The 27,584-nt window shown below is 33.6% G+C and overlaps 1 protein-coding gene across 1 annotated transcript; it reads right to left on the reverse strand.

The window, feature by feature from the left end:
* Positions 1–948: 948 nt before the first annotated feature.
* Positions 949–26,323, reverse strand: LOC117332722 (SH2B adapter protein 1-like). The gene is made up of 7 exons (XM_033891740.1): positions 25,395–26,323; positions 21,694–21,795; positions 17,295–17,425; positions 16,701–16,747; positions 15,258–15,437; positions 12,592–12,806; positions 949–12,320 (listed from the first exon to the last, which is right to left on the reverse strand). Exons 1-7 carry the CDS (start codon positions 26,205–26,207, stop codon positions 11,889–11,891), a joined length of 1,920 nt encoding a protein of 639 aa, XP_033747631.1. The 5' UTR covers positions 26,208–26,323; the 3' UTR covers positions 949–11,888.
* Between the last annotated feature and the right edge of the window lie 1,261 nt (positions 26,324–27,584).

Consider the following 27,584-nt stretch of genomic DNA (forward strand, 5'->3'; position numbering starts at 1 on the left):
TCAGTCAATTTGAACCTTTTTAGCCCCGTCCACGGGGGGGGGGGTCAGTCAGGGCCAACATGTGCATGCCATCAAACTGTCATCCCACGCTGACAATGTTTACAAAATTAGAATGAATTCCAAAACCAATAAAAGTTAAAAATGTTATTTCCCTATATAAACTATAGTAAAGTTTAGCCCCGCCCCAGGGGCAAACTTGAGACCCCAGGGTCATGAAATTCACAATTTTGGTAAAGAACTTTCAAACCCAGCCATCTATGAAGTGTATTTGATTCTATCATATCTGAGAGTAGAGAAGAAAATTTGTGAAATTTCAGTCAATTTGGCCCTTTTTAGCCCCGCCCATCAGCCTCTGGGGGTCAGTCAGGGCCAACATGTGCATGCCATCAAACTGTCATCCCATGCTGACAATGTTTACAAAATTAGAATGAATTCCAATAGAAATAAAACAAATTAAAGTCAAAAATGTGATTTCCCTATATAAACTATAGTAAAGTTTACCCCCTCCCCAGGGGCAAACGTGAAACCCCTGGGTCATGAAATTTACAATTTTGGTAAAACACCTTAAGACCCTTCCATCTATGAAGAGTGTTTGATTCCAGCATATCTGAGAGTAGAGAAGAAGATTTTTGAAGTTTTAGTCAATTTGACCCTTTTTGGCCCCGCCCCTCAGGCCCCTGGGGGGTGGGGACCATATAATTTACAATTTTGGTTGACCTTTAGCCATAGATGCTTCCTGCCAAATTTCATAGAATTTGGTTTGTGGGTTTTGGAGAAGAAGTCGAAAATGTAAATTGTTTACGGACGCACGACGCACGACGACGGACAAAAGGGGATTAGAATAGGTCACTTGAGACTTTGTCTCAGGTGACCTAAAAACTTGATGAAAACAGTATGATCAGTCTGTTAATATACAAATTAATAGAGATTATGAATAACAAGCATGTATGAATGGTTCTTTAAAGTTTTATTTGAAGTAAATCTTTTTCTTTTCACATACATTGTACAAATGTATTATAACTGACACCTTAAGTTGTGGATAACCATGACCTTAACATGCAATTCCCAACCTGCAAGGTAGCATGGAACAATAAAGGGAAATAACCCTGACAAAAATCACAGGTATAAAGTGTAAGCATATATCCTTAATTAAAGAGGATAACTCAAAAACATCAATCATAAGTAAACTGTGAAAGGTAGCATACACCCTTAAGTGGGTTAGACTGTATGAAGAAATGTGATTTCAAGCATCGTCTCAAATTATGTATATGAAACATGGTGTACATGCATGCAGGCTGAGGATATGACTTGAACTCAGCCTGATTACAAAAGTCTTTACATTTTACAGATAATGAAAATTTGTACAACCAATTTTGATTGTTAATGTCACAAACATTATTTTTTGGAACAAAAATAAGTTGTATGAGTAATAAATGATACCTCAAAGATTTTCCATGATTATATCTAAAGAACAAGAGTGGTTAGTTGTTACATCATCTTAGGATGTTGAAATAAAAAATGAAAAAACAAATGTGTAAATTTCATAATTATATAAAGTAAAAAGCATTTCTTAATTATTATAAGAATTATTTTATTAATTTGTTTTTATAGAATTGCATGAAAAACTACAAACATTTCAAAATATTTAGAAATTTCTGGTTCAAAATTCACTGAACTTGACAACCTGGATTTAGTAGTATAGTGTATATACATGTAACTGTAATAAGTAAATTCACTGACAAATTCACGATTAAAAACAGATCCATATATTTTTTCATCAGTAAAACAATACCCAATACAATAGACCACCGTTTATTGTTACAGAATAAAATAACTTGAGTGTCAATGACCTCATCAATTAAAACATGAATACAAAATGTACATGTCTTCCAATGGCATATAGTAGAAAGTATTTGACTATGTGCAATACAACTACGAGACACTAAGGTTAAAGACTTTTTGTTTTACCGTGAGAAAGCAGGAAATATCTTTCATATTACAAAAGTATGAAAAGCTCACGCAAACTTTGATAAAAGTTTTATTTAATTATCGACTACTTGCAATTTCATATTATGAGTCATTTTTTTCAACTTTTCATCTCTAACAAAGTTTTGCTAACATAATCCTTCAAAATTCTAATTCTTCAAAATTCTAATTGAACACTTTCCAGTATATTTCACAGTTATATCAGTTATATATATATGCATTTGTAATAGTTTATATATATCTAGAATAAAAAAGGACATCTTATGATAAAAGACATTATGACACAAAGATTAACAATTAGACACAACCTCGTTATTGTACTCTTTTAATTACAAATACTCTCCTATTATCACATTTCATACTGCATTAAGAAAATAGATGCAGCTAAGCATAAAATGGACATCAGATGTGCAGTTTAATGTCAGAGAGGCTGAATATTAGTGTAAGCCTGGAAATCCCTCAACTTCATATTTTCCACAAGAACGTTTTTAAGTTTAAGGAAAGCTCCTTAATTAAGATTGTCCCTTTAAAAACAGATAATTTATGCTTTCCTATGAAAAATTTCAAGTTAAGGAATAATTTGAAAACTGGGAATCAGAGCAAATTGATATTGGAGTGGGTGGATGATGGAATGGCTTGATACTCGGGTGAATTAGGTATCAGCTCACATTTTCCTTTATTTCTGATAGAAAATAATGCTATACATGTCAACATAGAGTTAAGGAAAAGCTTTAGAAGTATGAAGTATATATGGTCTACGTTATTCATGTGAAAATATATGTCCAGTTTTCTCAATTTGAATACCGCTGGTAAATGAATTTAAAAAATACCCTACATTGTTTTGTTTTCACTCTCATAATCATAATTAATGAGATATTGACAACTGTTTTTGCAAACTCATTATTAACATATTGATAAGAATTACCTAACAAATTTAAACATATGATAATCACATTTTTTATGTAAAATTCAAGATTAAAGAAACTTACATCAGGGATTTAGAAAGCCAAGTCTAATTATGGGTTATTTACAATTGTTTTAAAAATTCTTATGAACCTTCTCTTTGTCTATGCAAGACTTTCAAATTTCTATGGCCATTAAGAATCTGTATGCACCTAGGGCCCATGGCCAGAGTCCTTTCCAAACCTTATATACAATTTTCATAACATTTTCACATTCATAGTTATACCAATTAAAACAAAGAATGTTTTTTAATGATAAATCTAATACGTTCAAAAATATTTGATATCTTTTCAGATTGCAAACATGCCAAAATAATTTTCTTTCAATGAAATGACATCATGTTTTTTTTGTTTTTTTTTGTAAAGCAAATAGTCTTTCTCTTTGGCATAGAAAATTGGCTAAAATTTCTTCCTTTTATCTGTTTATTTGTTTTGAGATTCAATTTAGACATAAACAATGTATGACAGACAAGATTATCTCCCCCTAGTTTGAAACTTAAGATTCAGCCAGAATCAGACATATCATACAGGATAAAATTATAAAGCTCTATTTCATCTATATTAATATTCTAGAGGAAGGGGCCTGTCTAATATTCTAGAGGAAGGGGCCTGTCTAAATGTATGACAGTAGGACAAAATTTGTTTCCCAGTTTTTCTATTAAAGTCAATCTGCCTTAACAATAAATCAGACTGAATGATTATCTCTTATCTTGATACAGTGCATTATTTCTGGCAAAAAATCTAAATGACAATTCATTGCGGACAGCTATAATGATAACTTAAGTACCATATTTATCCAGCAATATGCCCATCAGTCCATCAAATAATATGTTTTGATATTTTTGCCCTGTAATAAGCCCACTCCCTATTTTGAAAGGGGTCGCGATAAATCAGTCAGTTAAGAGCTCCGACCTCCTAACCTCAGGTGAAGATCTGTAGTGCGTCATTCAAAGCTCCCTACCCGTGGCAGTTCGTGTTTCTGGGGATGATTAGAAACTGGTTGGTCTGTGCTTTTGTGGTTGCATCCTTGAACAAGACACTTTACCCTAATTGCTCTCAACGACAGACTCCCGTATGTTGTACAGTGAGGTAGTCACCCACTACTACAAGGAGACCCCACCTCAAAATGACCCTGGCTGTTCAGGAGCTGATAAACACAGCAAATAAACAGACAAACCCTTTGAGTGAAAATTCTTGTTTTGGTTCCCTGGGCTTATGACAGGATCGATATGGTACAATACAACCTACCGGTATAATAGACATGCTACATAATACCTTATGTAAGATTCTCGCCTTATTATTGGTCAATTCCTAATCACATGACCTGAAACAATATGCAGTGTCAGAAACAGCGGTCAACATTGCCGTGGGATATTGCAATGTTCCCCGCTCCGCCCGAAAACGCACGATTGTTTCTTACGGAAAATCCCGAACATTGAGAAGGGAGACAATTCTTACAAACGCAACAGTGACACAGACAACTTGTAAACATGGAGCAGACGTCCAAGAGGTTTGCCTCAATATTTGAGGAGGATATCGATAAATTGATATCTATTCGGTATAATAAAATAAATAGTGCCCTTGTCTGAGGGGAATATGGAGGATTGTTTCCCCTCGAGAACATTATCTTCCCTCGCCTATCGGCTCGGGAAGATAATGTTCCCTCGGGGAAATAAACCTCCATATTCCCCTCAGACAAGGGCACTATTTATATAATATATCACATATATACTAGTGTTAAATTACATAGTTAAACATTTTATTAAAAAAGATAATTACATACAAATATATTATCCTACATGTAGAAATGCATGTATATTCACATTTTACATAATGAACAAGCATGAAATACATATTTTTACATAATCTCTTTACAAATTGTATATAAAATTGTTAGATGCTTATGCTGTATACTGTGTGATTGGGAAATCACCTTTTTTTCTTAAACTGTTTATCAGGATTAACAAATTGGCAAGAAAAATTAACATTTTATCAATTGATTGCACAATTTTGAATACTTTCTCACAAATAAATCAGAAAGGACAAGTATGTACAGAAATATTTATGTCACACAAAGGCCAATATTAATAACACAGGTTTAACAAACCCAGCATGGTCAATGACAACTGGTATTACAATTCAAGCTTAGTAAATGAAAACTGATCTTCAACCGATCCTTCATAGTCAAAGACAACTGATCTTAAGCCAAGCATGGCAATGACAACTGGTCATGGTCTACAATCAAGCATGGCCAATGATAATTGGTTCAGTCAAGCAGGACAAAATGACAACTGATCGACATGCAGTCAAGCATCGCCAATGACAACTGATCTAAGGTCAGACAGGGCCAATGACAACTGGGCTTTAATCAGGCCAATGACAACTGGTGTACTGTCAGGCAGGGTCAATGGTATTAGGTATAATTAGTCAGGAAGGGCCAATGAAATTTGGTGTAGTCAAGAAGGACCAATGACATATGGTGCTATCAAGCAGGGCCAATGACATTGTTCCACTGGTCCCCAAAGCCAATGGCAACTGTTGTACAGTCAGCTAGGGCCAATGGCATGAGGTCTAATTAGTCAGGAAGAGTCAAAGAAATTTGGTGTAGTCAAGCAGGACCAATGACAGGTCCACAAGGCCAATGGCAACTGGTATAAATCAAACAAACTTGACGCGCCAAACAGTTGATTACATGATTTTGACACTAAAAAGTAAATATAATGTATTGTACTAATCTTTTGTGTGTTAATTATAACTCATTTTACTGTCTTTAAGTTGATTCATACTGACCACTTGAGTATATAAAATTACAGTTCATGAATACCAAGCCAAGATGTCACATTTAAATTACATAACATTTACTTTTTAAATTAACGTATTACCTTTACATTTGACCTTTCATATCAAAAATCATTCCCAAGAAAGTCTTGTCAGCATGGGTACACTATCAAATTTCAGCTTATTGTGTCCAAGGGCACTTCAATAATTGGTTGGAAACCAGTTATCTATTTATAGTAACAGTGAACTTAATATTTTACTTTTTTACCCGAACAGAAATAAATACAAAGTGAGCACTCCCAACAAGAAAGCAGGGTATAAGATTAAATTTAACTGGTGTACTTCAATTTGTGTTATTGTGCAGATATGTAGAACCAGAAGGACAGATAGATGGATGGACAAACAGCATTTTTACAATATCCCATTCCAATCTTTTAGCAAAGAGATGATAGAAGCAGAAAAAAAACATTGGTACTTCATTTTTCTGTAGCATTTGAAAACAAGTGTACCCCAGGCCAGGGTAGAACTATCTATGCCCATCTCATGCCAAGATATGCCTTCATTATTGTAGCAAAATGAACACCAATATGGAAATGAAACGTTATAATTGTTTAATCAAAATTCCTCTAGAAAGTACAATTTCAAAAGAAGTTGGTTGGAAACTGGGGGAGAGGATTTACAGGCAAAAGTTTGAAAGAGATCGGTTGAAGAAAATATATAGATCTCCTGACAATATTCAAATACTTAAGTAAACAATGACACTATCTTCTACAAAAATGGTGATGAAAATGATGCTCAAGAAACACAACTACATATCATGGTTATAAAGTCTACAAAGTTTAAAAGAGATCAGTTAAACAAAATATAATGTAGGGAGAGATCTGGACAAACAAAACTTCATGTTAGACAGATGCACAACCCCATACCATAATACTCAATAATAATCAAATTTTGAGAGGCCTAATTTTAATGGGCATATGAAAAAATAAAGTAATATTTTCCAAAATTCCAAGAGTTTTGGGATATACAGTATTAGGTTTTTACTTTCTGTATCTCCAAGGACTTTCGAGGACCAAAATGAAAATTCAAGAGTTTCAAGGACCTGCAGGAACTTTGATATAGGTCTTTATCTACTCTATAAAATTAACATTTGCTAGTACTATTTTCACCGTGAGGTGATTCTGCTAATCAAATTCTGCCAGAAGAACTATTAAGTTGCCCAAGCATAAAAATAACAATGCACAAAATCAAATTAGTTTACAGGTATTTATTTGTCTTAACAAAACACCTAAAGATGGACGACAAAGCGTGCTGTATGTGGTCAGTTTGGCAGAGCTGGATATTGTCCCAAACTTTCATAATTCAATACGTTAAACATATACATTGAAAGTATATATAAATTCAAATATATTTTTTAAAATTACAAAAAAATTCACATGATTAATGAAAAAGACAAAAAGGGTTTTGAATCAAGGCAACATGATATGGTAATTTCTAAAAGTATATTAACACACATCACAATACTGCAGACATATTTTATTTTGGTGATTATATCTGTTTAAGCATTTTTGTGCGAACACCTCTTTGCTAATTACACTAACTACTGTGCCTGTGTATTATTTCTTTGTGATGTATTTTAAGTGCAACAATTCATCATTGTATTTTCAGTTTAAATTTTGTTTTGCGCTAAAATAAGAGTTCACCGAAATAAGAATGTTGGCAGTATATACTGAATGCTCTGTATTGACTTAACAAGCAGTCTGGAAAGTTTGTAAAACCTTATTTGGGAGATGATGGCTGTAATAGGTATTGTTTTAGAGGTAACAAAATAAGGTGAAAGGATGATGGTACGAATTGAACCGTAAAAATGGCTTGCGGCCAGCTGGGAACCATGACAACTGAATTGGTTGATGACTGATAACAAAGGTTAACAATGGTTCGACTAACTAATATACTGGGTCAACAAGTGCAACATTTTGATAACTGTTAAAATGTTGAGGAAAATTTAATAATATGTGTGAAGTCACTAAATAGTCACTAATGACAACAAACTGCAATCTGACATTGATTTGGCCTGAATGCCGTCAATGATTTTTAACTTTGTTAAGAAGTTCTCATACTTAAAATTTTCCACATGAGTATATTAAAGAATCTTAGTACCTTATCGTAGATTTTTCTCTAAAATCAAAAACAAAATTACAGTTAAGAGATACATGTATTGACAAACCTCAGCCCTGACCATTCAGAAAATGAATCCGAGTATCCAGTTTCTGACTAGTTTAAAAATCTTTTTGTCAACAGCTCAGAATTATGGATAGTGGAGAGATTCCTGGTTCTCGATTACACTGGGTTTTGCTGAATCAATACATGTCCCCTCTACTACCGGCCCTCACTAAAAATAGTAATAGTGAACTTGACCAAAATCCCTCGAAGAATAAAGCAATTTTATCAAAATCCCTCGAAGAATAAAGCAATTTTATCAAAATCTCTCGAAGAATAAAGCAATTTTATCAAAATCTCTCGAAGAATGAAGCAATTTTATCAAAATCCCTCGAAGAATGAAGCAATTTTATCAAAATTCCTCTAAGAATGAAGCAATTTTATCAAAATCCCTCGAAGAATGAAGCAACTAGAGCACTAATTCCAAATTAAATTTAGACCAATATTTGCATTCAACAACTAGCCTTTTGTCCCAGTCACCAACCAGTAATTAAACAGGAGATATACCAGCTGGATTAAGTAAGGGAAGTGATCACAAAGTTCAATATAGCCGTATCTCAGTAACTTTGTAATAATGAACACATACAACTATCTGTAATGGTCTGGATAATATATTAAATACTGTAAAACATAAAGTGTCACTGTTTAATTACATTTATTTCTAATGTGTGTTTTTACTGTTCCATAGGTGCGCTGAAAGTTTAGCTGTATTTGAAATTTAACTTTCCATTGTAAAGTTTTTTATATCTGCTGTTTGTAATGAAAATATTTATCATAATTATTGCTTGTTCCATGCTTGAAAATTCAACCTTTTAGAATTTAACTGTTGTATGTTTGATGTTTCATGTCCGAAATGCTTCCTTTCTTGTATTTGCATAGTACTGTATTATGTGGGTTTGCAGTGTAATTTCCAATGTATATATTTAAATTTTCACTGTCTATATACCTATTCCATTCCATGTTTGCAGTGAAAATTTCCGTATATAACCTTTTTCCGTGATATGTTAGTTGTATATCGAGGGAAGGGGGAATCTATGAATAAAGCACTTGGATCTCATTTTCAAAAGAACGCAAATCTAAATATTTCTATTGATTGAATATATTTTGTAAACAAAAACCCAATAAATAAACAGTTGCCATGACAATTTTTTGTACAGTATAAGGTGTAAACAGTTCTCTACCTTGAGAAGCTTGTCTTTTGGCTGTCTGAGTGAAATGTTACCAGTGTTATATGAATAAATAGATACATTATGACAATGATATTTCAATAAAGCATGTTAGCAAAAAAAATCTGTAATACAACCGCATTTCTACACAAGAGTAAATATAACGCCATCTTTGCTAGCCATGGGTTACAATTCACCTACTCTTCAAAGGGATTAAGCATATTGTAACCCTTGGATAGCATGGATAGCAAAGATGATATAACGCATTCATACACAAAAATGTATACAATTATTAAAAAGCATCCAAATATATATCCATACATACAATTCACAAATATCACGCTTCATATCAATGTTCTACAAATAGTGAAGCTGCAATTATTTCCAAAAAGCCTTTAAAATGTACAATAACATACAAACATTGGAGAAAAACAACCATTTTGTCCTCCAAACATCTCCACAGAATTTAATCTCCAAATATATCACATGACCTTCACCTTCAATAAATGACCTTGACCTTAAAACAACTGTAAACATACTTATATTAGCACAATCAGAATGGAGTACATAGCACTACATCCTATACATAAATAATCCATCCACACAATCATAAAATAACGACATACTGTAAATCACTTCTATTTGGTGTGGGATTTATTTTTCGCATTTATTCTCAAGGAGAGTCAAACTTGTCTTTATTTTTACAAAAAAGACATTTTTTGATTGCAGTCAAGCTATCGGTTACCGATATAAGAGTCTTGCAGTGTCCACGAATCTTATAGCTCATTGTTCCGAAATTTAAAGTCATTTCTAGTTTAGTGTTCGCAAATCATTTATTTGCGAATATGTCTGATGAAATAAATTCGCAGAAAAAAAGTATTCACGAAATTCAAGTGATTTACAGTATACATACTTAATTTTGTTTTATTTAAAAAATTAGTAAAATCAAAATGCTTATGCGGAGACATTAAAAAGAGGTAACTAGGAGGCGTACCATCCAGCCTAGCAAAACTGCAGAACGTTTTCAGTACATTTTCTTTTAATACCTATCATCTTTCATTTTTTAGTGTTTTTCATTACATGTACAAAATTGTATATATATGTTGTCAATTCATCACACAGTGAACTTTTAACTTCATATTTGTCAATACAGTCAGCATCATTTACCTATAATATAGCTCACTGGCATGAAGATAATCAAAATCACTCATGACTGAGATGTGCTGTAGCTATAAGAAATTGTAAAGGTTCTGATGACGGCTAGGTTTGCTAGCCAAATTATGTAAATTTTCTATTTACTGGCCTATACAGATCTAGAGCTATAAAGAATATCATTTGTTAGAAATATAAGACAAATGAAATGTATTAATCAATTAATATTAACTTGTCCAATAAACAAATAACTTCACTTTATCCAAATTGAATAAACAATAGAAACTTATTTGAAATCACCATTCATATTTTCCAGTGCTTAAAGGGGGGTCATTGCAGAAGCAAATGATAATTTATAATTTCCCCATGAAATTAAACAAAGTGAATATTTCATATTGTCTATACATATGATACGCGAGTTTCCAATCCTTATTTGATCCAAACCAATTCTCGGTAAAGAAGCATGTTGTGTTAAAGCAACAAATCAAATATAACTACATCATATTATATATATATATCTCAACTTTCTAGGAAATCGCCTGAACACAGAGCAAGTGGATTATAAGATCAATTACTACTGGAAAGCTTTTCTAATTACAACCAACAAGCAATTATGGATTTATAATCAATATCCTGTCACTTTCGTTGAATATATCAATAAACAATTCCATTCACTGTCAACAACCATGACGCTTATTCTCTGATTCTTTGAGAACATCATATTACTTTTATCCTGAATATTAGTTCTTAAATACGATAGCACTAAATAACAAGATAACAAGAGAAATATTTAACGGCAAAAAATGGAATAACTCTAAAGTAAGTATGTTAACAGTATGACGGTCTTGGTCTTCAGTTAAATATATGAAATACATGTATTGAATTAATTATAAAAAAATTGCACATATTTTGGGTTTTTATACACTTAAGCTGATCATCAAATACTACACATTTAAAAATTGTGGTCTTTACTCAAGAAATCAGTATGAAAATCGATAATCCTATCTTGTCTTTTAAAATGAAGATGAATATTCTTTTCCCTCTGCCAGATCTAGAGTGATCCTGAATATTTCATACTTTTTATCCCACTGCCAGAGTGATCCAAAACATTCCATTTACTTATATAACCTCCAGAGTGACCCTGAATACTCCCATTTTCTTTTCCCACTGCCAGAGTGATCTCAATTATTTCACTTTCTTTTCCCACTTCCAGAGTGATCCCAAATATTTCTCTTTCTTTTTCCACTTCCAGAGTGATCCTGAATATTTAAGTTTTTCCCCCATTTCCAGAGTGATTCAAAATATTTCAGTTTCTTTTTCCACTTCCAGAGTGATCCTGAATATTTCAGTTTTTCCCCCACTGCCAGAGTGATTCAAAATATTTCAGTTTCTTTTCCCACTGCCAGAGTGATTCCAAATATTTCAGTTTCTTTTCCCACTGCCAGAGTGATCCTTTTTTTACTGAACACAAGAGACCCTGTATGGTCCAGTCACCATCTTACTTCTCTGCGAGTCTTTTTTCCACATTCTCTGCTATCATTAGACTTAAAACATAAAAGATACCTATATAATTGGACCATAAAAAAAGATTATCCTTGGTGACCTTGACATAGGATGATGATATTTATACATAGGAATACTGGTTTTCAATAGCCCGGCCATGTAGTGTTTGACCTTGAGTCTGGGTTTGACCTTGCTCCCTCATGACATTCTCGATGGATTCTGTCCGGGCTCTCACAGAGCCACTCACCACAATGATATCACGGCTGGACAGATCTGATTGGCCACCGACTGCCCCAGGACTCCGCCCACCCAGATTGGGATTGGACCCAGAGTGATTTCCAGCCCCTCGTATTCGTGGTGAGCCTCGACCCATTGTCGGTGTGAGGGGGCGTTCGATAGCAACAACATAGTCCGTGAGGGAAACGTCTGATGATCCGCCAGACTCTAACGGGATAGGATGTGTCCGGAAATGCTCCAGCATGTCAAAGATGGACTGAAACCATAGGTGTTGGACACGACACTGACCGTCCGAGTTTATAGTCATCCTTAGGTGCTGTAAAGATAGAGGAGAAACAATTACCCTACTTATCATTCAATAGCTCTATGCCTGGTACTGAGCCCACCCATGCAGTTCAGTAGGTAATGCTATTTCTTTGCTCTGTAATTACCGGATAAACATTCAAAATGAGGAGGACTTACATTGAATTTTTGGCTGCATGTCCAAAAAGGAAATATGCAGATCAGATGGTATACCAAGTTATACCAAAATCAAGTTATTTCGATTGCCCAAATGCTACATCTTCAATGAATAAGCTTTAGCATACCTTAGCTCGTCCTTGGAAGTTGAAGGTGAGAACATATTCGCCCTTGCGAGTTTCGCTCTGTCGTACAAGGAAGATTCCGTGTCCAACATGTCCCTGTTGTAGCACTAGTTGTGCTGCCTCGAGCCGGGACAGTGTACCGTGGAACCATGGGTAATCATGGAGCAGGACATCGATCTGGGTCTCCATTGAAGGTAACGAGTCTCTCTGGGCGTCTGCTGTGGACAGGAACAACAAGTATACTTTTGTTTCTAAATAAATACATAATAATCCATTCAAATAAATTTGATTTAAACACAACATTTTGGAGAAGAAACATTCATAGAGCTATGTGTGTTCATGGTCTCTAGCTTTAAATAGTCAGTAAATAACTTATTCAGGCTTGTATATGTTATTTGACCTAAAAAGCACATTCCTACCTTTTTCTGGAAAGAGAATGGATGTGTATATTAGAAGTCTACAAAATGGCTGCTTATGATATGACACTCTAACTCTTTGAAAAAAAATATTTCAGAAACAATCTTGTTCCGTAAAGATTTTTTTCTCATCCCTGGCTTCAGATTAGAAGATTTCCCTGAAAATGGTTTTATTTAAGGACATCTCATGTTTTTGTACATCGTGTACTAATGAGGCTGAAGAAGGTATCAAGATTTAAACTCATCTTGGTTATTTTTGCTACAATTATGAAATGATAACCAGTTGAATTTCACATCCAATGCTCTACTGATGAGGTTAAGTCAAATATACAGGTTAAAACCAGAGGTTATCCTGTTATAATAATGTTCACAAAGGAATTCTAATAGTTTTTCACACTTTGAATACAAGATTCAAGAAAACAAGAGTTGTCTCCCATCATTTACTGAAAATGGACCAGCTTTTCAGAAATGCTGTAGCATTTTTGCTTTTATCTCTACAAGGATTTTGGTGATGATCCTTGGCACAAAATCTAGATGTGTGTAGATTAATATGTGGCTAATATTTTTAACAAGTAAGCAAAGTAAAGCTGAAATTTTGAAAAAAAAGTATTTCATTATAAAATTGTGTCGAGAACAAAACCTAAATCATGATATTTTGTGTTCTAGGATTTGTCATGATAACTGGAACAAGTATTTAAGCCCCATCAATCAATCGATCAATCTTTATTAGACATTGTCACGGAAACACAAACACGTACATGTATATGTGTTTAAGAATATGTTTTCTCATACTTGTTCATAGTTTGATCAAAATCTATTTAAAACTGAGGTTGCTAGAGCACTAACAAAAGTTTTAACATACAAACATACATATGTACACATGTATGATGTGTATGTACACATGTATGTATGTACACATGTATGTATGTACACATGTATGATGTGTATGTACACATGTATGTATATACACATGTATGATGTGTATGTACACATGTATGCTGTGTATGTACACATGTATGTATGACTATGTTCACATGTATGTATGTACACATGTATGTATGTACACATGTATGTATGTACACATGTATGTATGTACACATGTATGTATGTACACATGTATGATGTGTATGTACACATGTATGATGTACACATGTATGTATATACACATGTATGTATGTACACATGTATGATGTGTATGTACACATGTATGTATGTACACATGTATGTACAAACAGAACGCTATATCACCTCCCAAACTTTGTCCAGAGGGGATAAAAACTTTGACAGATCAATTTCTGATAATGTTCAGATCATACTGATTCAATACATCAGAAATGACTGGAATTAAACATGACTGAATTCCCCAATTGTTCCTGTAAGCTGTTCATCAACACTTATAACATACTTCCCTATCACAGCTACTCAACAATACAATATTGGATACTAAATGATTGCCTATGCAGTGCGGAATTTTTAAACAAGTTTAATAAATTAATATGTCACAAGCTTTCTGGTGAGTGGTATATCAAATTATGGAACAAGTTCAATACATTGCATATGAAACAGGCAAGAATGTAAGATTCTCTTTATCACATAATTTGTATCTATGAGAATATATGTGAAAACTCTTAATTTAATTTCTACATAAAAGACAAAATTGGACTCGGCCATATGGTTATTGTGACATGAAGAATGATTTATTATGTCAAAACAGTGTTACTACCAGACTTTTGATATATCATTTGTGGAAAAGAAAAATGTTTGTTAGGATGAAACTGATATTTATTGAATTCAGGATGAAACTGATATTTATTGAATTCATGAAAAACAATCTATACTTCAAGCCTATAAACCTTACATCACTATGAAATCCCATCACTACATGCAAGCTCCAGAATCTGAGACTTTTATGAAGACTTTATTTCAGACAAAAACTGGATGAAACTATCCTGCAAGCCTACGAATTTTCCATCACTATGAAATCCCATCGCTACAAATGCTTCCATTAATGCAAGACCCAAATCCTACAAATTTTCCATCACTATGAAATCCCATCGCTACAAATGCTTCCATTAATGCAAGACCCAAATCTGAGACTTTTACGTAGACTTTATTTCAGACAACAAGTGGATAAGAAACAGTGCAACCCTATGTTCCTGTGTAATTTACATTGTCGGATTCAGACTGAAAAGATCCACACAAACATGGCTGAATAGTGCCAACTGATGTAAAGTACGTAGTTATAATACATACCAAGTTCATTGCCGTAGCGTTGTGAAGGATTAAGTTCTGTGGATAGACGACTGTTGTGTTGGATGTCGCCATGGGAACTCAGAGGTCGCTGTGGTCCAGGACGCGGCGGAACATCTGGAGGATTACTGTTCAGGCTGCCTTGGGATGTACTCCTCATTGGAACGCCAAGTGATGTGTTTTCTTAGGGGGGAAAAAGTGAAGATGATAATTATGATGAAAATCAGATTATCTATTTATTTATATGAAATTATTATAACATAATAAGACATATTAAATACAAAACAAACAAAGTGATATTTATCTTTTGACACACATAGCAGTCTGTTTTAAAGTGTTTTTTATTTTAAGTATCTTGTGTAATCTACAAATGTAGACTTAATTGAATGATTACTTATATGCCTTTGAATTTACAATGTTTGAATACATTCACCAGTTTGTTGAAAATTCACAATAACTGAAGTCTTTAGCTAAATAAATTGTACTCTCACTTATTAATTCAACTCCCAATACTGGTATTTATCAAATATCATTTCATTTACTCTGAACATGACCTCTTCCATCAGCATAACCTTAGCTTAACCTCAGTATGACTTCATTATAACCTGAAGTAAATCACATTAACCTTCATGAAACCTTACATTAAACTCATTATAACTTCAGTATAACTTTAAATTGACCTAAGTTACACTTTAGTATAACTTGACAATGAATTCATAATAATTTTATATCAACTTCATCATAATCATAAATCAACCTCAGTTTGAACTTGGTATCAACTTATATAAATCTCAGTTTGTCCTTGATATCAACTTAATTTAACCTCAATTTGATCTTGGTATCAACTTATATTAACCTCAGTTTGACCTTGGTATTAACTTGTATTAACAACAGTTTGACCTTGGTATCAACTTATACTATAACCTCAGTTTGATCCTGGTATCAACTTACATTAACCTCAGTTTGACCTTGGTTTAATTTAAGGTTCCTTTACATTATGGTAACCTCATTTTGACTACGGTAAAATAACCTCAGTATAATCTTGGTTTAATCATACATTAACCTCAGTTTGACCTTGGTTTATATATATATAATCATACATTAACCTCTGTTTGACCTTGGTATCAACTTACATTAACCCAAGTTTGACCTTGGTATCAAATTATTTTAACCTCAGTTTGACCTTGGTTTATGTATATTTAATCATACATTAACCTCTGTTTGACCTTGGTTTAATCATACATTAACCTCAGTTTGACATTGTTTAAATCATTCATTAACCTCAGTTTGACATTGGTTAAATCATACATTAACCTCAGTTTGACCTTTGTTTAATCATACATTAACCTCAGTTTGACCTCGGTTAAATCATACATTAACCTCAGTTTGACCTTTGTTTAATCATACATTAACCTCAATTCAGCCTTAGTTTGACTTCTGTAATACCTTTTCTCTCTATAGAACCACTTGGTGCTGTGGGTAGTCTTGGTCGCCTGAAATGTAAAAAAATATCAATATTGTATTTGTCATTCTGGGTAAAATAAAGACCCAAAATACAAATTAACTATGTCATAAAAATAAATTCTAAAGTCGCTAGTTAGTAATGTTCTACACTCATACTATCACAAAGCTACTTATTTTTTCAAATACATGTATAATGATTTATATACATGTATATACATATATTCCATAGTTTTGACATCACTAGATAAACTGGATCTCCTACAGTCATAGGTCAGGAAATGACAATCTTATAAATGTTTTCAACATTAAACTTGCTTTGTTATGTAAATTGCATATCTACATCTGTTTCCATTTCAAATGAAATTAATGAAACTTGTAATGAATTTTTCATATCTCTTCACGAAAATCTCAGCAAAATGAAAAATTCCTCTGAAAATCTGGAATAAGAAGTTTGTGTAAGGTGCTTTTTGTCGTTCTTTAAGTCACATTACAGTACAATTTCCTGCTGACAATTTGACATATTAAAAGATTTTGCCGCTCTACAGAATTATACTGGTACTAGGGTATGATATTTACATGGCAGCTTCCTGTCCATCAACCTCCTCCATGATTGAAGGCCGACTGATATACCGCCCAATGTCCTCTAGCCATGATCTTAACTCCTGCAAGTCGTGTGCCTCAATCACAAACTCACTTGTCCCTTCTCCCTGTAGGAAAACAAATTTAATGTGTCAACTTTTTTTTTAAGATCTTAAGATGAACATAATTTTTTGTGTGATTTTTTCACCAAACAAAACCAAAGCAAGGGCTCACGTACCAATACAGCCCCTCACGCTCTCCTTCATCAGTAAAACGTCTAAGTATACACAAAAGTGTAAACTTTATTTATTTTACAACAACTGCAAAACAAGTACATTTTGTAATATATTGGCCGGGATGAAAGCACAAGAGGGGTCTTATATTACTGTTGGAGGAAATCAGGGTACCGGGATAAAAACCTACATGGTCGGGCAGGTGACCCCATACCTTTTTATGTCTGATCAGGGAATCGAACCCCGGCAGCCTAGGTGAAAGGTAAGTGTGTTAACACAGTACTGTGCCACCCAACCACAGTGGTGAAGTGTGACCTTTTGACATTTTAAACCAATGACTACCAAAACATAACAAGGTGTAGAACTTGATGTTATATGATGCAAACCCTATACCTCGCTATAACTATGGTGTGAATATGAAATAAACTGACAAAGCTCTAGGTTACGGCCCATTGAATGCACTCGTGTACAGCTGCACAAAGCGACTATGTCACCCCTTTTATTCGAGCCATGGTACAAAACGTGCAAAGTTGATATTCCTTGGGAAAAATATTCTTAAATACATGTGTGACTTATTCTTCCTTCATCATTTGATAATACTGAAGCAGTTGGCATTTCTTGCCCATTAATAAATGATTAAGGGACGACAATGTGCTGTATCATACTGACATTAGTGTCGTAGCCCTTTCTCAGGTGGAAGGTTTCTGATTGTGGTGTCAGGAATATCATTAGAAGAGAAAATGTAAAAAATGAAAGCTGGAATATTGATTTCAAATTTATTTATGATACATACATATAGCTCCTCTTGATGTTTAAAAACTTCCTCATCTTTAAGGAAGTCTTTTATAAGAGTCTGTATTCAATATGAGTCAACAGAATCATATAGAATAGTAGTACACATTGTGTACAAGTAAGTGTGAAAGAAAATCAAGACCACACCCCTTTTATGCTTAACCACAAATTAAACTACACAATTGCTGAATACATGTCTGGTATATCATTAACATGCAGGGCTAGCTAGGGCTATGTATGCTTCACTAGTTTGGGATGGGGCCTTTTTGCCTCGTTTTTGGAGGAAAACATAAGAATTGGGAAAGGAATTTTCAGGAGTAAACTGTAAATTTTGCGAATATGGTTTAAATATGAAATAATTTTGATATGCAATTTTAATAGGGCCCAAATATCGACCAAAGAAGCCCTTGGAAAAAATCCTATCATGTAACAATGTCATGGCAAGGTTTTCATTTCATTTTTTCAAGAAAAAAAGTCCTCATGATCAGTACTATATGACATTAAGGAAGGTCCTTAAATGATGAAGGAGTTCATGAAATATTGGTTGATTCAGATTTCTGTATTCAGGTAGAAAACAAACATATTAATTACATAATGTTGAAGCTAAAACTTGAATCTTGAGTCACGATCTCCACTTGATAAATATTACAACTATTATAATTACTCGTAGCTGATTGGTCATCGTTGAACAAAATACAGAGAATAAATAGAGTATTGGATATCATATCCGGGTAAAATGCATGTAAGAAAACAAGAAGGCCATGCGCCAGGGAATATTTAAAACAATGTACCTTATACTCTTTACTTTTACAACAACTTAACAGCAAAAATATGACAGAATTGTCAGATGCAGGCAGGCAGAAGTGAAACTCAGAACTTAAGTTGTTGTTTTTTTTAAATCTTGTCAGATACTCAGCGGAATACTGTGATCATGTTACAGAAAATCAATAACAATTACCCCATGGGGACCCCCATGCTTACCTAGGTTAGGAATTCTAATTAACCACTGGTACCAAGAACACAAATTAATTAACAAGGCACAACCCAACAACAGATTTATATTAGATTGTTATCAAAGTCCATGGCCCAACCTATTAGTGTTTTTTTGTGTGATTAAAAGATCAAAAAGAGAAGTTGACATCACAATTTTTAAGCTAGATGCTGAACATATCCATTAGTTTGCAAAAGAGATATTGTTGACAATAAAACTGGGGGAAATGCTTAAAATCGTTTAGCACAATTAATTCATTGTATCCTCAATATTAATGTATTTTTGGTGAAAAAGGACTAGAAGAACATTTGCCTGCAAGTTCATGCGGCATACAAGTTACTACAGTAACATTTATTATACAGGAAACCTGCTCCTTGTCAAAATTGAGTATTTACATGTTACTATGGTAACAAATGCAGGGAGTGAGATCCATGTTCAAATTAATTATCTTTGCATTGATATGTAACAGGAAGCTAACTAAGTGAGATCCAGGTCAAGATTAGCCATTTTCATGTTACTATGGTAACACACAAGCAGTGAAAACAAGATTTATACTAACAATTTACATGTAACTATGGTAACAAACAGGAAGTGAAATCAAGATTTATACTAACAATTTACATGTAACTATGGTAACAAACAGGAAGTGAAATCAAGATTTATACTAACAATTTACATGTAACTATGGTAACAAATAGGAAGTGAAATACAGACCCATACTAACAATTTACATGTAACTATGGTAACAAACAGGAAGTGAAATACAGACCCATACTAACAATTTACATGTAACTATGGGAACAAACAGGAAGTGAAATCAAGATTCATACTAACAATTTACATGTAACTATGGTAACAAACAGGAAGTGAAATCAAGATTCACACTAACAATTTACATGTAACTATGGTAACAAACAGGAAGTGAAATACAGACCCATACTAACAATTTACATGTAACTATGGTAACAAACAGGAAGTGAAATCAAGATTTATACTAACAATTTACATGTAACTATGGTAACAAACAGGAAGTGAAATCAAGATTCACACTAACAATTTACATGTAACTATGGTAACAAACAGGAAGTGAAATACAGACCCATACTAACAATTTATATGTAACTATGGTAACAAACAGGAAGTGAAATCAAGATTCATACTAACAATTTACATGTAACTATGGTAACAAACAGGAAGTGAAATCAAGATTCACACTAACAATTTACATGTAACTATGGTAACAAACAGGAAGTGAAATACAGACCCATACTAACAATTTACATGTTACTATAGTAACAAACAGGAAGTGAAATCCAGGCCAAAATTAGACATTTTGTGTAATAATTACTCATAACCATGGTAAAACACACATGAAGTGAGATCTAAGTCCAAATTAACACTGTAAATCTTTATCACAATTAGTTAGTAATGCATGCGTTTTGATTAAGGAGTTAGAATCACCAAACTATACAGTATTGTTCAGGTAACTGACAAAGATAAAAAAAAATCCGTAAAAATGGATGGAAACTTGAAAAAATCAATCCGAATGAAACAAACGAAGGTGTTGATTAAAAAAAAAAATTATATCATAATTATCTACATGATATTGATATTCAACCTAATATACAAAGACAATGCTTTTAAGGGGCATATATACAATAATGAAAACATTTTAATCACATATGTAAAGGTTGAAGAAAAAAACAATATTTTTAGTAATAGGGCCTATATTGGTATTATTGCTCCGACAGAACATCCTTTCTCAAAGAATAATCAGACTTATTGACAAATTGTTCAGGGAGTTCAAAGAATTGAACTATACATGCATGCCACACCCATCCTCCTTATACCAAAAATATCTATTATGGTCAGCACTATAGGGTCAGTTTCAGGTTCAGTAATCAGGATTAATATGCAGTTACAAAATATTCTGAAAAAGATGCTGATTTTATGAATATTATTGCTCCAAAAATACAATGCTATTGTCATAAAATACATGAATATTTACATCTGATTTCAGCAAAGTGACAATCGATTTTAAGATTGAAGGCAGCTGGAACATTCTTCAAAAAGGACATTCAAATCTTTTTTTATAACAATAAACAATTCAAAAAGTTTAAAACAGATATTTATCTTCAAAATTCATTATCACACACAAATGTATTCACACGATATTGTTAGAATTGTTGATATGAAGAGTCAACAACACAATTGTTATGTTTTGCCATGCTGGCAATACTAGTATGTTTCCTGTTTACTAGGAAAATATTAAAGCAAACAGTTTATCTACGCTATAAATCTGTCATTTCCACAAAATATTTCCTGACATGCTTTGTTGCTAAAATTGCATATACATTTGCTTTTCAATTGCTTTACGTACCTTGAGAACAAAAGCGTGCTCATGATCCGGCATTTCTAGTGCTGTAGTAACTCGTGCCTCTGTGATCAGGAAGCAGAACAGACCTGCTTTAGGCTTCACTGACTGAAATCAAACATGTCAAAATATTATTGAGAAACAACTTTTTTTCAATATATTTATATATATATATCTTCAACCTCTATTTGTGACATTTTTGAAAATAATAAAATGATCACTCTGTGATTTTTTTAATTTTCATCCAGAACTTTTCCTGTGGGACTCACTCAAACTTTGATCATGAGTACTCATTACATTTGGCTTGTTTGGTTTATTTTGTCTAACATCCTATTAACAGCCAGGGTCATTTAAGGACATGCCAGGTTTTGGAGGTCAGTATATACGTACCTGGCAACTACCCCACATGGCTTTCGAACTCGCAACCCAGAGGAGGAGGCCTAGGGCTAGTGATAAAGTGTCTGGACACCTTAACCATTAGGCCACCGTGGCCATCTACTCAATGTTATTCTTACTTTAATATTATATATAGGACTCATAAAAGTTTTGGAAATGTTATTATGGTAACAGACTGTTATTAACAGTAATGTGTCAATCAGGTTATCAACCAACAAACCGATTTATCTAAATTCTATATATGAAGATGTGCACGTCAATATTGTTTGCAATGTCTTCATTTTTGAAAAGCATTAAATGGCAAATACATGTTTCTATTTTATCAACTACCACAGACAGTCGTCCGAAATGTTCAGCACATCTAGATCTGTTGACAAATACATATATAAATGTTCACATGACAATTACAATGTTGAATAAGAATTATAGATAATTAATTATTTCTGCTTCATTTATGGCCTTCTTTCCCAACAACATAATTGGAAATTACCCCAAAAGCACATGTACAATGCAGTGTATTATAACTAAGAGATAGATAACCTAGATCCAATATGCTTTAATACAATCACTAGTTCACTACAAGATATATATAGCAGCTTCAACACTGTACTGATATCGACGCAATCATGATCACTTATATAAAATTAGTATACTTTCAAAGATTGATTTGTATATAAATGCTGTGGCTACATGATTCCAAATTCTTATAAATCATCATGATAAATATATATATATCATTGAGATATTTTTATGATGAATTTAATTTACAATCTGAATCGATTTCCTGATGTAATTAATCATCAGATATATATATAGATAGATGACACACAGTTTTACACTGTTAAGTATTGTGCATTAAATTTTTCCATGATTTTACATTTTCCCCCCATTATGACGAGACTTTCTCAGGTGAAATGTTTTCTCACTGTCGAATACGTACGTACATACTTCAAGAGAAACACATACATGTATTTACCAGTGTCTGACTCAGCCGATCAAATATATACACCTATAATTTAACGAGAAAATCAACAACAGTGAAGATGTACTGGCAGTAAACACACAGGTACAGGTAAATAGTTGTTGTGATAGGCTTTTATAGTACCGACATTCCTTCCAAGGTCAACCGCCTGAGGGTCAAACTCATTCACAGATGTCTAAGGCAAATGTCTCATGGTTTACAAATAACATCACAATAGCCAGACACATTGCAATGTCTGTGCGCACTTGTACATGTACTTACAGAATATTTTTTGGTGTTATTAATTTGGAAAGAACATTTTCTTGTTTGAAGTAAAAAAAAAAAAGGTTAAATCATATATAGGCATTTTATTTTTTTTAACTATATTAATTTGAAACACATTTATATTATAAACGTTTCCCTGCAGACATTTTTTGTTGAACCTTAATTGATTAATATCTATTTCTATTTAAGCTATAATGGGAAATGTTTGTGGACTTTAATCATATAATTTGACAAAAATATTCTTGAAAAATAGAGAAAACATTATTTCAATCCCAAGATCAATTGTCTTACATGAAATTTGGATTTGGTTCACAAAAGAGATTGAATCAATTCTGTACGTAAAAGACTTACGGTAGCTGGAAATGACCGGAGCAACATCAATGAAAGAGGTCAATGCATTTAAGATATCTCCATTCACACCCACATAATATATGTATAACATTTAACCCCAAATTATATAGGAATTCAGTATGCTTTATGCATTATGTATTATATACAGAAATGTAATTGGAAAAATTATCAAAAAGAAGACAAATCTTAATCTTTTCCATGCATTGTTCCAAAATTACTTTACCAATGTACATGGATCATTAAATAACATATATATACATTTGAGTTATAAGTGCCTTGTACAGAGAACTTATCTATTTATAAGATAGAAAGCCCCCTCAAGCAGGCTGACCAGTGGGCTTACTGCCCCCAAACAATCAGGGTCATTTTGGGGTGAGGTGTACATGTCCTTGTAGTTGTAGTGGCTGTGGCCTGGCTAACTAATTGAACAAAATACACATGCATGCGACTTTTCGCATTCTGTCAATCACAGAATTGTCAGATGCATATATATAATGCTATACAAGGAAATTTTGGTAAAATGTCACATTCTAAAGGATGGTAATTACCAAAACAGCGACACAATTTCAAGCTTAAGGCAGTCTGTGTGTCAGCTTCCGAGGTAACATAAAGCATCCTGGTAGCAATAAAACCACAGACCTTGGATCTCCATCCAAGATTGCATGTACAGTTCACTTCCCTCACACCAGAAAATTAAACTTACAAGAAATATTATTTCAACTTCTATAAATAAGGGACAATGCTGCATGCTGGACAAACAATTTTCAGGCAAAACCTTTATTTCAATTTATCTCCTGAACAAAAGTACATGAAAACTGCAATGATCTGACCAGGAATCGAACCTGGAACATTCTTGTGTTACCACATTTTAGCTAACTGACTACTTGTGGTCAGCCCAGTCAAGCTCTGATAAATTTCTCCACTTTTCAACAAAGTCTTCACACAAGACTGTACCATCTTTGTGGGTATTTCTGCAGGGTTGCCATGGCCACCTCTCACATCATCGAAGGGAGACTCACAATATTGAAAGCTTTCTCCGGGACCCAAAGAAGACCTCTCTCACGCGACACGAGACAAAATCCCACCCTTTTCAAAAAATTCTCCCTCCAAATCACTTTAAGCCATTTCTAATCTACCAAATTACATGGCATCCATGCAGTGCCTACTATTGTCAATCATGTTTGGTCCTTTATTTTTAGTTAGATGCCAAATGTAACAGAAGAAGAAAATACCAGAAACAGACCAAGACTCAAACCTGGGATGTCCAAATTAAACTCCAAACAACATAGCGCATGGGCACTTGATCTGTGCTAACCTTACATATACTCTGCAATGTTTCTTCAATATTCATTAACTTAAGAAAATTCCTTAACTTCAAATTAAGGAAAGCATTATTGGATTGAAGAGAAAAATCTGTATTTGATAATGTATCAATACATATCTTGTCACAGCTGTCAATTTCATAAGTAACATTATTCAATAAAAGTAAACTGTTATGGAACACTTGTCAGAAAGGCATTCAACACAATACTTATAAAATGACACAACAGTTGTATTATAAGAATATATGTCAGTGTATGCTTATAAATAACAATGTAATTCATACTGCATATACAAACAAGTAAAAAAAAAGTATCAGCATCAGTATATTAATTGATTTTATGCCTGCATTTGAGTATATTTTACAAATTACTTTAAAACTAGGAATACAAACCTTGGGAGGAGAGTAGAATTCAAGCAGGATACCTCCACTTGTGTTGATTAGTACAAGTCTGGTCTTCTCCCATCGAGATTTTCCTTTCGAATCCTCACCCGTCAAAACATTCACTAACCCTTCCTTGATAATTTCACCTTGTTGCGAAGTTCTTGACTTGTCATGTTTACCTGAATCTGCCTTTGGATGATTTCCATGTTTATGTTTTCGGTGTTGACTGTTTATGGCTCCATCTTGTTGATTGGAACCATTACGAGGACTATTACTCGTACCATGATTGCTTTTATGAAATAGACCTTTCTTTTTTATATTTCTGAAAGACAACCTTCTGAAGAACCCTTTGGATTTGTGTGTCGTCATCACAGGAGATGGAGATGTAGGAGAGAGAGGTGGAGGGCTCGCACTCGTTACATTGTCAGAATAATCGTCAGTAAGGGGTCGGTCAATTTCCCCTCCGTTTTGAGAGCGTGTGGAGCTCGCGATGGATGGACGGCGGTCATCGCCAGAACCGTCTGTAATATTTCGAGATACAAGTTTCGAGTCTGTAGCCTGAGAATCCAAGTAATACGATGATCGCTTTAATTGTCGATCAAATTGATGTAAAAAATATTCCACAAACTTTTTAGCGAATTCCATGGGATCGCGAGGGTTGGGGCCACACGTCCCCACCCCTGGGCTGGATGGTCGAGATATAAACAAGAGGAAGTCTCGATAAAACTGTTCTGAAATTGAGAGAGCATGGCGCTCACAAAACTCCAACCAGCTACCCGCTGTTTTCGGCGGGCTTGGTATGTCTCCATTTAACGAAGCCATGAGCGACACACAATCATGATTAGAAAAACAAAGATGAAAACATGATTACCTGGCCATCATCATATATCGCTTCCTCCATGTTTTAAAGCGGAAGACAAACATGGAATTTACTGCGCATCATTGATGCGCATAACACTGTGGGGCTCCCAATGGGGTATCGGGAATGGTCAACAAAAACAAATGCCTATTAGGCTACAACGACTCTGGACCTATTACACCCGGTATAAGTTATTCAGATCTATAAACCCTAATTAAGTTTCGGAAGATGTTAAATTTATAGTCGTGATATGATTCAATATGAATTACTTTGCCTTTATTTCATCTAAAAATATATGCCCGTGATACTATATATATATATATATATGATATCGAAAACAATTAAGAATTCAAATAATTGACCTAGCTATTATCGTAATATGCATTTTTATTTTCAAAGGGAATTTGAACTTATAGATACTACACACACAATCGTCAATAAATACCACGTGTATGCGACTTTTCATTATTACAACAAAACATTGAACCAACAAACAACTATATCATTATACTGTTTTTTTTATTGTTTGTATTTTAATCTAATTTTTAAATGCCATTGATTAATTACATCAGTAAAAGGCCTAATCGGTAGAAGTTTTTTGCATCTCAGTTTTTACTTCATTATACACGTGTGCAATTAGTGAGATAAAACAAGAATTAATTTGTTACAGCTACCGTACGTATAATAATTAAAATGAAAGAATGTGTGTCACGTTATCTTTCGAATCTAATAATAACGTCCTGGTTGTACCAATGACCAGTTAGAAGTTTGACAAGAATGTGAAATTGTTTAAATAGGAATGTTGTTGTTGGAAAATATCTATGGGTGGTGCGAGTGGCATGTTCAATGTTTATTCAACGTTTAGACTTAAGGCTCATAGACATATATAATAGACTATCATATACAATTAACAATCTTTAATATGTACAGTAAGGCCTAGCTAGCCAGCTGGTGAACGGTATATATATCGAGACTAATTTTAGACAGGGAGGACTGGTCGTGTTTCACGAAGTCCGGTTTCTACGAAGTTGTTTTCATGGTCCGACTGACTTCTTGAAAACCGGAGTTTACTGTAATACAAATGAACGAAAATGGACAGCATTAAACTAATTACTTTTATCACATAACTGGTCCGTTCTGCCATGTCACCTATCGTAACACGTAAAAAAAAAACAAATGTGGTTTGCTGATATATCGGGAAGAGTATAATCTAGAGGGCAAAATTATCTGTTATTCAAATCTAACTTTGGTTTTGAGAACTACTTGACTAAAATGAATAAAAGGGATCGCATAGTGTTTTGTAAGTTCCGCACGTCTGGCTTCCCTCTGCCTATGGAAAC

The sequence above is a fragment of the Pecten maximus genome, chromosome 8 (genome assembly GCF_902652985.1).
Source record: "Pecten maximus chromosome 8, xPecMax1.1, whole genome shotgun sequence".
NCBI lineage: Eukaryota > Metazoa > Mollusca > Bivalvia > Pectinida > Pectinidae > Pecten > Pecten maximus.